General features: G+C 51.4%; 1 protein-coding gene across 1 annotated transcript in view; it reads left to right on the forward strand.

Annotated features, from left to right (window-relative positions):
* The window catches only part of LOC137355309 (pro-neuregulin-3, membrane-bound isoform-like), a 629,235-nt gene that overhangs the window by 589,624 nt on the left and 24,279 nt on the right, over positions 1-15,332 (forward strand). The window contains exon 3 of the mRNA XM_068020295.1: positions 7,594-7,667. Coding sequence (XP_067876396.1) covers positions 7,594-7,667 — 74 coding nt within the window. The remainder of the gene's footprint in view (positions 1-7,593; positions 7,668-15,332) is intronic.

Genomic DNA, 15,332 nt, shown 5'->3' on the forward strand with positions numbered 1-15,332 from the left:
GATGTGGAGCTGTGTTCAACTGCAGGAGAGGCTGCGTCAGATATTAACTTTGTTGCTTGATGAAAGACCATGAAAAGCCTTTCAATAACTGATGCATGTCCCACTCCGCAAGGCACGGAAATGAAAAAAACATCTTTGATTTGAAAGTCTTTACTCTCCTGTCAAGTATAGAAATTGCCCAAAGACACAGTGAGCCCGAATTTAACTCTGCAAGTAGGTGGGTTTTGAATGGGTTAAAATCAGGTCCATTGTATGGTAAATGATCAGTGAGAAGAACACCCAATCATCCAATCATCAGCAGAGGTGAGTGTGTGTGAGTATGGGGTCTGTACGGGGGAGGGCGGGGTCTGTACGGGGGAGGGCGGGGTCTGTACGGGGGAGTGTGGGGTTTGTACGGGGAGGGCGGGGTCTGTCCGGGGGAGCGTGGGGGAGGGCGGGGTCTGTACGGGGAGGGCGGGGTCTGTACGGGGGAGTGTGGGGTTTGTACGGGGAGGGCGGGGTCTGTCCGGGGGAGCGTGGGGGAGGGCGGGGTCTGTACGGGGAGGGCGGGGTCTGTACGGGGGAGTGTGGGGTTTGTACGGGGAGGGCGGGGTCTGTCCGGGGGAGCGTGGGGGAGGGCGGGGTCTGTACGGAGCGAGGAGGAGGGCGGGGTCTGTCCGGGGGAGCGTGGGGCAGGGCGGGGTCTGTACGGGGAGGGCGGGGTCTGTACGGGGGAGTGTGGGGTTTGTACGGGGAGGGCGGGGTCTGTCCGGGGGAGCGTGGGGGAGGGCGGGGTCTGTACGGGGAGGGCGGGGTCTGTACGGGGGAGTGTGGGGTTTGTACGGGGAGGGCGGGGTCTGTCCGGGGGAGCGGGGTCTGTACGGGGAGGGCGGGGTCTGTACGGGGAGGGCGGGTTCTGTACGGGGGAGTGTGGGGTTTGTACGGGGAGGGCGGGGTCTGTCCGGGGGAGGGCGGGGTCTGTACGGGAGTGAGGGGGAGGGCAGAGTCTGTGCGGGGGAGCGTGGGGGAGGGCGGGGTCTGTAAGGAGCGAGGAGGAGGGCGGGGTCTGTCCGGGGGAGCGTGGGGCAGGGCGGGGTCTGTACGGGGAGGGCGGGGTCTGTACGGGGGAGTGTGGGGTTTGTACGGGGAGGGCGGGGTCTGTCCGGGGGAGCGTGGGTGAGGGCGGGGTCTGTACGGAGCGAGGAGGAGGGCGGGGTCTGTCCAGGGGAGCGTGGGGGAGGGCGGGGTCTGTACGGAGTGAGGAGGAGGGCGGGGTCTGTCCGGGGGAGCGTGGGGCAGGGCGGGGTCTGTACGGGGAGGGCGGGGTCTGTACGGGGAGGGCGGGGTCTGTACGGGGGAGTGTGGGGTTTGTACGGGGAGGGCGGGGTCTGTACGGGGGAGCGTGGGGGAGGGCGGGGTCTGTACGGGGAGGGCGGGGTCTGTACGGGGGAGTGTGGGGTTTGTACGGGGAGGGCGGGGTCTGTACGGGGGAGCGTGGGGGAGGGCGGGGTCTGTACGGGGGAGTGTGGGGTTTGTACGGGGAGGGCGGGGTCTGTCCGGGGGAGCGTGGGGGAGGGCGGGGTCTGTACGGGGAGGGCGGGGTCTGTACGGGGGAGTGTGGGGTTTGTACGGGGAGGGCGGGGTCTGTACGGGGGAGCGTGGGGGAGGGCGGGGTCTGTACGGGGGAGCGTGGGGTTTGTACGTGGAGGGCTGGGTCTGTACGGGGAGAGCGGGGTCTGTACGGGGGAGCGTGGGGGAGGGCGGGGTCTGTACGGGAGCGAGGGGGAGGGCAGAGTCTGTGCGGGGGAGCGAGGAGGAGGGCGGGGTCTGTGGGGGAGGGCGGGGTCTGTACGGGGGAGCATGGGGTTTGTACGGGGAGGGCGGGGTCTGTACGGGGGAGCGTGGGGGAGGGCGGGGTCTGTACGAGGGAGCGTGGGGTTTGTACGTGGAGGGCTGGGTCTGTACGGGGGAGCGTGGGGCTTGTACGGGGAGGGCGGGGTCTGTACGGGAGTGAGGAGGAGGGCGGGGTCTTTACGGGGAGGGCGGGGTCTGTACGGGGGAGCGTGGGGTTTGTATGGGGAGGGTGGGGTCAGTACGGGAGAACGTGGGGGAGGGCGGGGTCTGTACAGGAGCGAGGGGGAGGGCGGAGTCTGTACGGGGGAGCGTGGGGGAGGGCGGGGTCTGTACGGGGAGGGCGGGGTCTGTACGGGAGCGAGGGTGAGGGTGGGGTCTGTATGGGGGAGTGTGGGGGAGGGCGGGGTTTGTACGGGGAGGGCGGGGTCTGTACGGGTTAGCGTGGGGGAGGGCGGGGTTTGTACGGAAGCGAGGGTGAGGGCGGGGTCTGTACGGGGGAGCGTGGGGGAGGGCGGGGTCTGTACGGGGTGAGGGCGGGGTCTGTACGGGGAGCATGGGGAAGGGCGGGGTCTGTATGGTGAGGGCGGGGTCTGTACGGGGGAGCGAGGGGGAGGGCGGGGTTTGTACGGGAGTGAGGGGGAGGGCAGAGTCTGTGTGGGGGAGCGTGGGGGAGGGCGGGGTCTGTACGGGGAGGGCGGGGTCTGTCCGGGAGCGAGGAGGAGGGTGGGGTCTTTACGGGGAGGGCGGGGGAGGGCAGGGGGAGGGTGGGGTCTGTACAGTGAGGGCGGGGTCTGGACGGGGAGCCTCTATCACCCTTTCAGGCAGCAAGTTCCAGACACCCAGCCACCTCTGGGTGGAAAAATTTCTCTCATCTCCTCTCTAATCCTAACACCAATTACTTAAATCTATGCACCGTGATTATTGACCTCTCTGGCGAGGAAAATGGTTCCTTCCTATTCACTTCACCTGGGCCCCTCAATTTTATACACCTCAATTTTGTCTACCCTCAGCCTCTTCTGCTCCAAAGAAAACCACCTCAGACTATCTCATCCTTCTTCATAGCTAAAATTCTCAATTCCTGGCAATATCCTCCATAAATCTCCTCTGTATTGTCTCCCACTCACATCCTTCCTGTAATGCAGTAGCTGAACTACATGCAGTATTCAAACTGTGGCCTAACTAGTGTTTTATACAGTTCCAGCATAACCTCCCAGCTCTTATATTGTATAAAAGCAAAATACTGCGGATGCTGGAAATCTGAAATAAAAACAAGAAATGCTGGAACCACTCAGCAGGTCTGGCAGCATCTGTGGAAAGAGAAGCAGAGTTAACGTTTCGGGTCAGTGACCCTTCTTCGGAACTGACATATTAAAAATGACACAGGTTATAAGCAAGTGAGGTGGGGGTGGGGAAAGAGATAACAAAGGAGAAGGTGCAGATTGGACAAGGCCACAGAGAATAACTGACCAGAAGGTCATGGAGCAAAGGCAAACAATACATTAATGGTGTGGTGAAAGACAAAGCATTAGTACAGATTGGGTGTTAATGGACTGAAAACTGAACAGCCACAAGTACAAATGTGAAAAAAAACAGTGGGTAAGCAAACTGAACAAACTAAGATGAAATGAAATAAAATAAACACAAAAAAATATAAAAGAGCAGAAAGAAAAAAACCTGAAAATGAAAGTAAAATGTGGGGCTGTCATGCTCTGAAATTATTGAACTCAATGTTCAGTCTGGCAGGCTGTAGTGTGCCTAATTGGTAAATGAGATGCTGTTCCTCGAGCTTGCATTGATGTTCACTGGAACACTGCAGCAATCCCAGGACAGAGATGTGAGCATGAGAGCAGGGGGGAGTGTTGAAATGACAAGCAACCGGAAGCTCAGGGTCATACTTTCAGACTGAGTGGAAGTGTTCAGCAAAGCGGTCACTCAGTCTGCGCTTGGTCTCCCCAATGTAGAGGAGACCACACTGTGAGCAGCGAATACAGTATACTAAATTGAAAGAAGTACAAGTAAATCGCTGCTTCACCTGAAAGGAGTGTTTGGGGCCTGGGATAGTGAGGAGAGAGGAGGTAAATGGGCAGGTATTACACCTCCTGCGATTGCAGGGGAAGGTGCCATGGGAAGGGGACGAGGTGGTGGGGGTAAGGGAGGAGTGGACAAGGGTGTCACGGAGGGAACGATCCCTTCGGAATGCTGACAGGGGAAGGGAGGGGAAGATGCGTTTGATAGTGGCATCACGCTGGAGGTGGCGGAAATGGCGGAGGATGATCCTTTGGATGTGGAGGCTGGTGGGGTGGAAAGTGAGGACAAGGGGAATCCCGTCACGGTTCTGGGAGGGAAGGGAAGGGGTGAGGGTAGAGGTGTGGGAAATGGGCCGGACACAGTTGAGAGCCCTGTCAACCTTATCTTATACTGTATACCTTGGCTAATAAAGGCGAGTATTCCGTATGCCTTCTTGACCACCTTATCTCCCTGTCCAGCCATCTTCAGGGACTCCAAAGTCCCTCTATTCCTCGACACTTCTCAGTATCCTACCATTTATTATCTATTCCCTTGCCTTGTTAGCCTTCCCCAAATGCGTTACCTCACACTTCTCTGGAGTGAATTCCATTTGTCTTTTTTCTGCCCACCTGACCAGTCCATTGATCTCTTCCTGCAGTTTACAGCTTTCTTCTTCACTATCAACCACACGGCCAATTTTAATAACATCTGCAAACTTCTTAATCATGCTCCCTACATTCAGATCATTGATATATACCACAAAAGCAAGGCAGCTAGTACTGAGCCCTGTGAAACCCCACTGGAAACAGCCTTCTTGCCTCTTAGCCAATTTTGGATTCAAGTTACCACTTTCCCTTAGATCCCATGATCTTTTAATTTGCTGATCAGTCTGTCATGTGTGACTTTGTCAAAAAGCTTATTAAAATCCATGACCTTCCTTTAACAAATCCATGAGTGTCTATGATTATTCCTTATCTCTCTCAATGAGTATTTCTACTGTCACGAGATATACTGACTGGGGATTCTCGCTCACTGCCACTCCTTTTTAAACTTGCTGGCCGTCTTTTCTCCCTCGGTCTTCCAAGCCAACATTCTCTACCATTTCAAGTCACTGATTCCTGCTTGTTGGCAACCCACAAAGAGTGTTTACAATTAATTATGAGATAAATCTTTGCAAAAGATAGATCACAGGATCCACTCAGTGTCCCTGGGTTAAGAAGGGATATTATCCCTGGTTCCTGTCCCTGTTCTGTCAGATAGTTACATGGATTAGGATATTTGCTCCTCCTCCCTTTGTGGCAGGGACCCTGGAATCACTGAAGACCTGTGGTCCAGAACTTGCCGCGCCCGTAGCCAAGCTGTTCCAGTACAGCTACAACACTGGCATCTACCCTGCAATGTGGAAAATTGCCCAGGTATGTCCTGTACACAAAAAACAAGACAGGTCCAACCCGGCCAATTACTGCCCCATCAGCCTACTCTCAATCATCAGTAAAATGATGCAAGGTGTCATCGACAGTGCCATCAAGCGGCACTTGCTTAGCAATAACCTGCTCAGTGACGCTCAGTTTGGGTTCCGCCAGGGCCACTCAGCTCCTGACCTCATTACAGCCTTGGTCCAAACATGGACAAAAGAGCTGAACTCCAGAGGTGAGGTGAGAGTGACTGCCCTTGACATCAAGGCAGCATTTGACTAACTATGGCATCAAGGAGCCAGAGCAAAACTGGAGTCAATGGGAATCAGGGTGAAAACTCTCTGCTGTTTGGAGTCATACCTAACGCGAAGGAAGATGGTTGTGGTTGTTGGAGGTCAATCATCTGAGCTCCAGGACATCACTGCAGGAGTTCCTCAGGGTAGTGTCCTAGGCTCAACCATCTTCAGCTACTTCATCAATGACCTTTCCTTCAATGATAAGGTCAGAAGTGGGGATGTTCGCTGATGATTGCACAATGTTCAGCACCATTCATGACTCCTCAGATACTGAAGCAGTCCGTGTCCATATGTAGCAAGACCTGGACAATATCCAGGCTTGGGCTGATAAGTGGCAAGTAACATTCACACCACACAAGTGCCAGGCAATGACCATCTCCAACAAGAGAGAATCTAACAGTCTCCCCTTGATATTCAATGGCATTACCATCGCTGAATCCCCCACTATCAATATCCTAGGGGTTACCGTTGACCAGAAACTGAACTGGAGTAGCCATATAAATACTGTGGCTATAAGAGCAGGTCAGAGGCTAGGAATCCTGAGGCGAGTAACTCACCTCCTGACTCCCCAAAGCCTGTACACCATCTACAAGGCACAAGTCAGAAGTGTGATGGAATACTCTCCACTTGCCTGGATGGGTGCATCTCCAACAACACTCAAGAAGCTCGACACCATCCGGGACAAAGCAGCCCGCTTGATTGGCACCCCATCCACAAACATTCACTCCCTCCACCACCGATGTACAGTGGCAGCAGTGTGTACCATCTACAAGATGCACTGCAGCAATGCACCAAGGCTCCTTAGACAGCACCTTCCAAACCCACAACCTCTACCACCTAAAAGGACAAGGGCAGTAAATACATGGGAACACCACTACCTGCAAGTTCCCCTCCAAGTCACACACCATCCTGACTTGGAACTATGTCGCCGTTCCTTCACTGTCACTGGGTCAAAATCCTGGAACTGCCTTCCTAACAGCACTGTGGGTGTACCTACCCCACATGGACTGCAGCGGTTCAAGAAGGCAGCTCACCACCACCTTCTCAAGGGCAATTAGGGATGGGCAATAAATGCTGGCATAGCCAGTGACGCCTACATCCCATGATACTCGGTTCTTTATTCTGCTTCTGGAACTCTGCATTCCTGAGGCACAGAGCAGAGGAATCTTAGGCTGTTGTGGTCTACTTGAAATTGACATTAGGAAAAGAAATGGAAGAGAAGCCTTGTGCCGAGGTAGAGCATGGCTACCTGACCTGAACCCGACTCTAGTACAGTACTGTACTGTATGTGTGTAGACTAGAGTCCTGACAGTGATCGTTTTATATTTTTTATATACTATATATTTTATAATAATCACTCAGGACAGTCCTGGTCTCTGCATCTCAGCTGTTCACTGGATAAACTTGCAGCAAGTATTTCAACCTGTAAAGCAGGAGTCTAGGTAATGTATAATATTTTCTGAGCCTTTGGGCAATGGCTGTGTTTATTTTAAGCAATACAGATACTGGTACAGTGGCACAGCCTGTCTGGGCACAACTCCATGGGTTTTTGTTTAACTCGTGACCAAACAATCACTGACTTCGTGGCTCCAATCTTCATCTTTTTAAACAACCTTTCAAGACTAATTAATCCTGTGTGTGTCCGACCCGACCCCGACCCTGAAAGCCAGACCCGGAAGAGTGACCCGACCCAACCCGACCCAAACCCAACCCATGTCATCGGGTCCCGTCAGGTTCGGGTCGGGTAACAGGCCTTTAGCTCAGAGAGCCAGAGAGAGTGTGGTCTATCTGGGGAGTTAGAACTGAATAATAATCTAATGATTCAGCACCTCTCAATCTGATCATGAGGTCAGTCAACTCTAGACTCCATCACAAGACTTAAACAGCTCTCAGCAATAATGAGTGTCTTGTGTTATTTCTAACTGGCTCAGCAGCCAGAGCACAAACTCTAATATGAATGAATACTGTTTGTTTTTATCTGAGCCTCATCTATTACTCAAAGTGTCAACCTTCCTTCGATCTTGTATTCCCTTTCTCTTCAGGTGCAAAGAAGGGTACCAGGGTGTTCGCTGTGACCAATATTTGCCGAAAACTGACTCAATCTTATCAGATCCAAGTATGTTAAATCTTCTTTCAATGTGACTTGCTGATGCCAGTGTTACTATGGTGATAAACCTTTGTTATAATGTTGTAGAATTGAGGGGAGTGGAAAAGGAGAAGATTTCATGTTGTTTACAAAAGCTCAAATCACCATTTGCATCTTCTCACACTTTGGACAATCGAAGGATGGTTGGTCAAATTCTTTGTTCTGTTGGATGGGAGCCCACATGGGACGTAACCTCCAGCAAATACAAATCACACAACTACAGACATACACTGAGTTATCTGACACACAAACAAGCTGATTCCTCTCATAGAGTCAGAGAGTCATTATGGCACAGAAGGAGGTCATTTGGCCCATTGAGTCCATGCCAGCTCTCTGTCGAGCAATCCAGTCAGTCCCATTGCTCCGCTCTATCCCTCTAGCCCTGCGAGTTTATTTCCCTCAAGGGCCTATTAAATTTCCTTTTGAAATCATTGATTGTCTCCGCTTCCACCACGCTCATTGGCAGTGAGTTCCAGATCATTACCACTTGCTGCGTAAAAAAGTTCTTTCTCACATCCCCCCTCCCATCTCCCACATCTTTTTCCCAAAATCTTCAATTTGTGTCCCCTAGTCCTTGGACCATCTGCTAACGGGAACAGCTTGTCTTTGTCTACCTTATCTAAACCTGTCATAATCTTGTCCACCTCAATCAAATCTCCCCTCAATCTCCTTTGTTCCAGGGAGAACAATCCCAACTTCTCCAACATAACCTTGTCGCTAAATCCCTCATCCCTGAACCATTCTGGTGAATCTCCTCTGCACCCTCTCCAGATCCTTCTCATCCTTCCTAAAGTATGGTGACCAGAACTCGATGCAATACCCTAGTTGGGGCCGAACCAGTGCTTTATACAGGTTTTGTACTCAATGCCTCTATTTATGAAGCCCAAGATCCCATATGCTTTATTAACCACTCTCTCAATATGTCCTACCACCTTCAAAGATGGATGCACATGCACCCCCAGGTCCCTCTGGCCCTGCACACTCTTGAGAACTGTGCCATTAAGTCTATACTGCCTCTCCCTATCCCTTCTGACAGATAATATCCCTCTTGATGGTTAATATTTTGAAAAGTGTAACTATTGGCTCCCATGGGCACTGTAACTGAGTGTTATAAGCATAAGATCTTAAGAAATAGGAGCTGGAGTAGGCCATTCGGTCCCTCGAGCCTGCTCCACCATTCAACAAGATCGTCACTGATCTGATTGTGGCCTTAATTCCACTTTCCTGCCTGCCCCCCATAACCCTTGACTCCTGTAACTCGGTGTTTAAGGATGGAAGGGTCATGACTATCCCAGTATGAAAGGAGTGGTCCCTTTCTGCTTTCTGATAAGTTTGGCTTCCATCTTTTCCTTGGCAGGTGTGTCCAGTGAGCACTAAGTTTCACTTATTGCACTTATTTCCCATTCCCATCATTTTCCATCTTCACTAAGTAAAGGTTCTGACCTTGAACCCCAGGTGAACATGTGATGTCCCACACATTCCAAGTCCTGCACAGATGCTGTCTTTTTGTGATTTAGGGTGGAATGGTGAAAGCCTTGGATTAATTCAGCAGCTGGGATTCTGGATTTTTACTGCTGGTTATTACACACAGTCACAGCAGGAGCAGTGTTAGAATGAGATCATTCAATACTGGTTTCAAGATCCTGGATTCTCTCCCAAACTGACCTCATCAGTCCCGAGTGGAATCTCCCAAACTGACCTCATCAGTCCCGAGTGGAATCTCCCAAACTGACCTCATCAGTCCCGAGGGGAATCTCCCAAACTGTCCTCATCAGTCCCGAGTGGAATCTCCCAAACTGACCTCATCAGTCCCGAGGGGAATCTCCCAAACTGACCTCATCAGTCCCGAGTGGAATCTCCCAAACTGACCTCATCAGTCCCGAGTGGAATCTCCCAAACTGACCTCTTCAGTCCCGAGGGGAATCTCCCAAACTGACCTCATCAGTCCCGAGGGGAATCTCCCAAACTGACCTCTTCAGTCCCGAGGGGAATCTCCCAAACTGACCTCATCAGTCCCGAGGGGAATCTCCCAAACTGTCCTCATCAGTCCCGAGTGGAATCTCCCAAACTGACCTCATCAGTCCCGAGTGGAATCTCCCAAACTGACCTCTTCAGTCCCGAGGGGAATCTCCCAAACTGACCTCATCAGTCCCGAGTGGAATCTCCCAAACTGACCTCATCAGTCCCGAGGGGAATCTCCCAAACTGTCCTCATCAGTCCCGAGGGGAATCTCCCAAACTGACCTCATCAGTCCCGAGGGGAATCTCCCAAACTGTCCTCATCAGTCCCAAGGAGAATCTCCCAAACTGACCTCATCAGTCCCGAGTGGAATCTCCCAAACTGACCTCATCAGTCCCGAGTGGAATCTCCCAAACTGACCTCATCAGTCCCGAGTGGAATCTCCCAAACTGACCTCATCAGTCCCGAGGGGAATGTCCCAAACTGTCCTCATCAGTCCCGAGTGGAATCTCCCAAACTGACCTCATCAGTCCCGAGGGGAATCTCCCAAACTGACCTCATCAGTCCCGAGTGGAATCTCCCAAACTGTCCTCATCAGTCCCGAGGGGAATCTCCCAAACTGTCCTCATCAGTCCCGAGTGGAATCTCCCAAACTGACCTCATCAGTCCCGAGGGGAATCTCCCAAACTGACCTCATCAGTCCCGAGTGGAATCTCCCAAACTGACCTCATCAGTCCTGAGGGGAATCTCCCAAACTGTCCTCATCAGTCCCGAGTGGAATCTCCCAAACTGACCTCATCAGTCCCGAGTGGAATCTCCCAAACTGACCTCATCAGTCCCGAGGGGAATCTCCCAAACTGTCCTCATCAGTCCCAAGGAGAATCTCCCAAACTGTCCTCATCAGTCCCGAGTGGAATCTCCCAAACTGACCTCATCAGTCCCGAGGGGAATCTCCCAAACTGTCCTCATCAGTCCCAAGGAGAATCTCCCAAACTGTCCTCATCAGTCCCAAGCAGAATCTCCCAAACTGTCCTCATCAGTCCCGAGTGGAATCTCCCAAACTGACCTCATCAGTCCCGAGGGGAATCTCCCAAACTGTCCTCATCAGTCCCAAGGAGAATCTCCCAAACTGTCCTCATCAGTCCCGAGTGGAATCTCCCAAACTGTCCTCATCAGTCCCAAGGAGAATCTCCCAAACTGTCCTCATCAGTCCCGAGTGGAATCTCCCAAACTGTCCTCATCAGTCCCAAGGAGAATCTCCCAAACTGTCCTCATCAGTCCCGAGTGGAATCTCCCAAACTGTCCTCATCAGTCCCGAGTGGAATCTCCCAAACTGACCTCATCAGTCCCGAGTGGAATCTCCCAAACTGTCCTCATCAGTCCCGAGTGGAATCTCCCAAACTGACCTCATCAGTCCCGAGGGGAATCTCCCAAACTGTCCTCATCAGTCCCGAGTGGAATCTCCCAAACTGACCTCATCAGTCCCGAGGGGAATCTCCCAAACTGTCCTCATCAGTCCCGAGGGGAATCTCAAGCCTGTTGTAACCTGAGCATTGTTGCTGGATACCTGGTAGCTCAGCCCGAAACCTACATAAAGACTTGGGGGGGTTGGGGGTGAGCTCACTGTTCCATTAGTAATGCACCTCCCACCAATCACCTCCCACCAACCACCACCACCCCCCCCCCCGCCCCCCCCAAGAGGAGACATTACTTTTACATCAAGGCTATTGCAGATTGGTATCCTAGACACACAGGAACATCAATAAGTTCCGTATCCCCCCCTCCCCCCTTGTACGCAGCCTCCCCCCCACCCCCCCACTTATAAAACCTTTACTCTTGCCATTGGTTGTTTGGATTTGCTAAGACACGCTGTCTCCTGACTGAGAGTCTGTCACTTGCCTCGACTACACTGAGCCCCAAAATAACAGGTACAAAAACAGAAAATGCTGCAAATACTCAGCAGGTCTGGCAGCATCTGCAGAGAGAGAAGCAGAGTTAACGTTTCAGGTCAGTGACCTTTCATCAGAACTGCAGCTGAGCTGATGTTTTGTTCAAAAAAAGATAGAGAAAAAGAGAAGAATGTTTAAAAAAAACAATGACTCTATTTGATCACTGAAGTCAGCTATTGTATCTTTCCATCACTCTCTCTCTCTCCACCTCTGTCTTGCTGTCTCCTGTACCTTTCTCTCTCTCTCTCCTGTACCCCTCTCTCCCTCACTCTCCTGTACCTTTCTCTCTCTCTCTCCTGTACCTTTCTCTCTCTCTCTCCTGTACCTTTCTCTCTCTCTCTCCTGTACCCCTCACTCTCTCACTCTCCTGTACCTTTCTCTCTCTCTCTCCTGTACCTTTCTCTCTCTCTCTCCTGTACCCCTCTCTCTCTCTCTCTCTCCTGTACCTTTCTCTCTCTCTCTCACTCTCCTGTACCCCTCTCTCTCACTCTCCTGTACCCTCTCTCTCACTCTCCTGTACCCCTCTCTCTCACTCTCCTGTACCCTCTCTCTCACTCTCCTGTACCCCTCTCTCTCTCTCCTGTACCTCTCTCTTTCTCCTGTACCCCTCTCTCTCTCTCTCCTGTACCCCTCTCCCTCTCTCCTGTACCTCTCTCTCTCTCTCCTGTACCTCTCTCTCTCTCTCTGCTGTACCTCTCTCTCTCTCTCTCCTGTACCACTCTCTCTCTCTCCTGTACCCCTCTCCCTCTCTCCTGTACCTCTCTCTCTCTCTCTCCTGTACCTCTCTCTCTCTCTCTCACTCTCCTGTACCCCTCTCTCTCACTCTCCAGTACCCTCTCTCTCACTCTCCTGTACCCTCTCTCTCACTCTCCTGTACCCCTCTCTCTCACTCTCCTGTACCCCTCTCTCTCTCTCCTGTACCTCTCTCTTTCTCCTGTACCTCTCTCTCTCCTGTACCACTCTCTCTCTCTCTGATGTACCTCTCTCTCTCTCTCTCTCCTGCACCTCTCTTTCTCCTGTACCCCCCTCTCTCTCTCCTGTACCCCTCTCTCTCTCTCTCTGTACCCCTCCCTATCTCTCCTGTACCTCTCTCTCTCTTTCTCTCTCCTGTACCTCTCTCTCTCACTCTCCTGTACCCCTCTCTCTTTCTCCTGTACCCCTCTCTCTTTCTCCTGTACCTCTCTCTCTCTCTCCTGTACCTCTCTCTCTCTCCTGTACCTCTCTCTTTCTCCTGTACCCCTCTCTCTCTCTCCTGTACCTCTCCCTCTCTCTTTCTCTCCCCTGTACCTCTCTCTCTCACTCTCCTGTACCCCTCTCTCTTTCTCCTGTACCCCTCTCTCTTTCTCCTGTACCTCTCTCTCTCTCTCCTGTACCCCTCTCTCTTTCTCCTGTACCCCTCTCTCTTTCTCCTGTACCTCTCTCTCTCTCTCCTGTACCTCTCTCTTTCTCCTGTACCTCTCTCTCTCTCTCCTGTACCCCTCTCTCTCTCTCCTGTACCTCTCTCTTTCTCCTGTACCCCTCTCTCTCTCTCCTGTACCTCTCCCTCTCTCTTTCTCTCCCCTGTACGTCTCTCTCTCTCTCTCCTGTACCCCTCTCTCTCACTCTCCTGTACCCCTCTCTCTCACTCTCCTGTACCCCTCTCTCTCTCTCTCCTGTACCCCTCTTTCTCTCTCCTGTACCCCCCTCTCTCTCTTTCTCTCTCCTGTACCCCTCTTTCTCTCTCCTGACCCCTCTCTCTCTCTCCTGTACCTCTCTCTTTCTCCTGTACCCCTCTCTCTCTCTCCTCTATCTGTCCATCTCTCTCTTCTGTGTGCCTGCTTTGTCCTGTTCCCAGGCCTTGTTCCCATTGGTTTCCTATCTGATGTGCTTTGTTACATTTCATCGTTCTGGATGGACTGTGCCCTGTTTGGTCAGATTGCAACTTGTTATTGTGAACCCGTGAACTGCATTCACTCAGTCTCTGTTCATGAAATTCGGACAATAACAAAGTGCAGACAACAGAACAGAAATTATACCAAAAATTTATCACGGCTTGACCACGGCCCCTCTGCCCCCCCCCCCCCCCCACGGCCCCTCTGCCCCCCCTCTCCACGGCCCCTCTGCCCCCCCTCTCCATGCTGTCTCTGCCCCCCCTCCACACCACCCCCCGCTGTCCCCACCTTTCTCACTGTGATATTTCAGTGGTGGTCAATCTAGTGATGACACTGTTAAGAATCATTGCTCAGTTATTAGGATGTGAATGGCTGGTGTTTATATTTAACATTGGGTGCAATGATTACACAGTGGGGATGCTGAGTCTGTGGTGTAAAATGGATTATAATGAGTCAACTGCCCATTTCACATCACGCCTGTATTTCTTGAAGTTGATTGTGTTAAGGCTAGATTTATAAAACTTGCTGCTAATTCACAATCAGTTGTTTTACATCATCATATGGTCAAAATCTGACTTTTACTGATTGGTTTTTAGTTTATTATTTAGAGATACAGCACTGAAACAGGCCCTTCGGCCCACCAAGTCTGTGCCAACCATCAACCACCCATTTATACTAATCCTACATTAATCCCAATACCCTCTCTCAGCCCCACCTTCCCTCAATTCCCCTACCACCTACCTATACTAGGGGCAATTTACAATGGCCAATTTACCTATCACCTGCATGTCTTTGGCGGTGGGAAGAAACTGGAGCACCCGGAGGAAACCCACGCGGTCGCAGGGGGAGCTTGCAGACTCCGCACAGGCAGTACCCAGAATCAAACCTGGGTCGCTGGAGCTGTGAAACATTTGTAAAACATTTACTGATTGTTTAAATTTTGGCAGGTTTGTATCAAAACAGAACCGGTGGTAAACGTTTTCACTGAGACCGGTGACATTGTTTTGGGTTGAAAAATTAATGTCTATGTTGGGTTTGATTCCTGTTGGCCGAATCTCTGTTTCCAAGTGATGTGAAGATGAATGAATGGTGAGATGCTCTTGATGCACCATTAGTGTCTGTAACTCTCTCAGACTTTCTCACAATACAGACACCCCACTGGAATTCCTCATTGTCCAGTAACTACAAACTCCCTCAGCTTATCTCTGAGTTTCCCTCACAAATTATCCTCCACCCCAATTCAGCATCTAATGAAGGGTCACTGACCTGAAATGTTATCTCTGTTTCTCCCTCCACAGATGCTGCCAGACCTGCTGAGTATTTCCAGCATTTTCTGCTTTTATTTCAGCATTGACTCTGCCGGGTCTAAACCCTCTCCCTGGGCTATCAAATCTGAGCATGCTTTTGGGCTGTGGTCCATTAGAATTTAGTAGAACTTCTCGATATTACTGATTTGAGCGATCAGCATCTATCAAGCCAGGATTAAAGCCAAGTGAATAGACAAGCCAGACTGTGGCAGGAGAGTGAAAGCACAGTCAGGTGACCCATGTGCAGCCACTCCAGAGATGGATGGATTTGAATTCATTTTGAATAATGTTCTACAAACTGATTGTCACCTGCACACTGTTTGTATTTAGAACCGGGGGCTAATTTGGCTCAATTAGCTACGCCTGAACTAAACTTCCAGACTCCAAATCTTTATTGCCTGTGTTAGTTAAACACTGCTTAACAATATTCCTTTTCTATCAATTAATCATTTTAATATTCAACTTTCCTGCAAACCATTTGCCCTCCACCTTCACCTCAGGAGGTCCCACATTCACACTCACCCCAGCACTCAACCCCATTCACAAACA

Source organism: Heterodontus francisci, chromosome 42, assembly GCF_036365525.1.
Source record: "Heterodontus francisci isolate sHetFra1 chromosome 42, sHetFra1.hap1, whole genome shotgun sequence".
NCBI lineage: Eukaryota > Metazoa > Chordata > Chondrichthyes > Heterodontiformes > Heterodontidae > Heterodontus > Heterodontus francisci.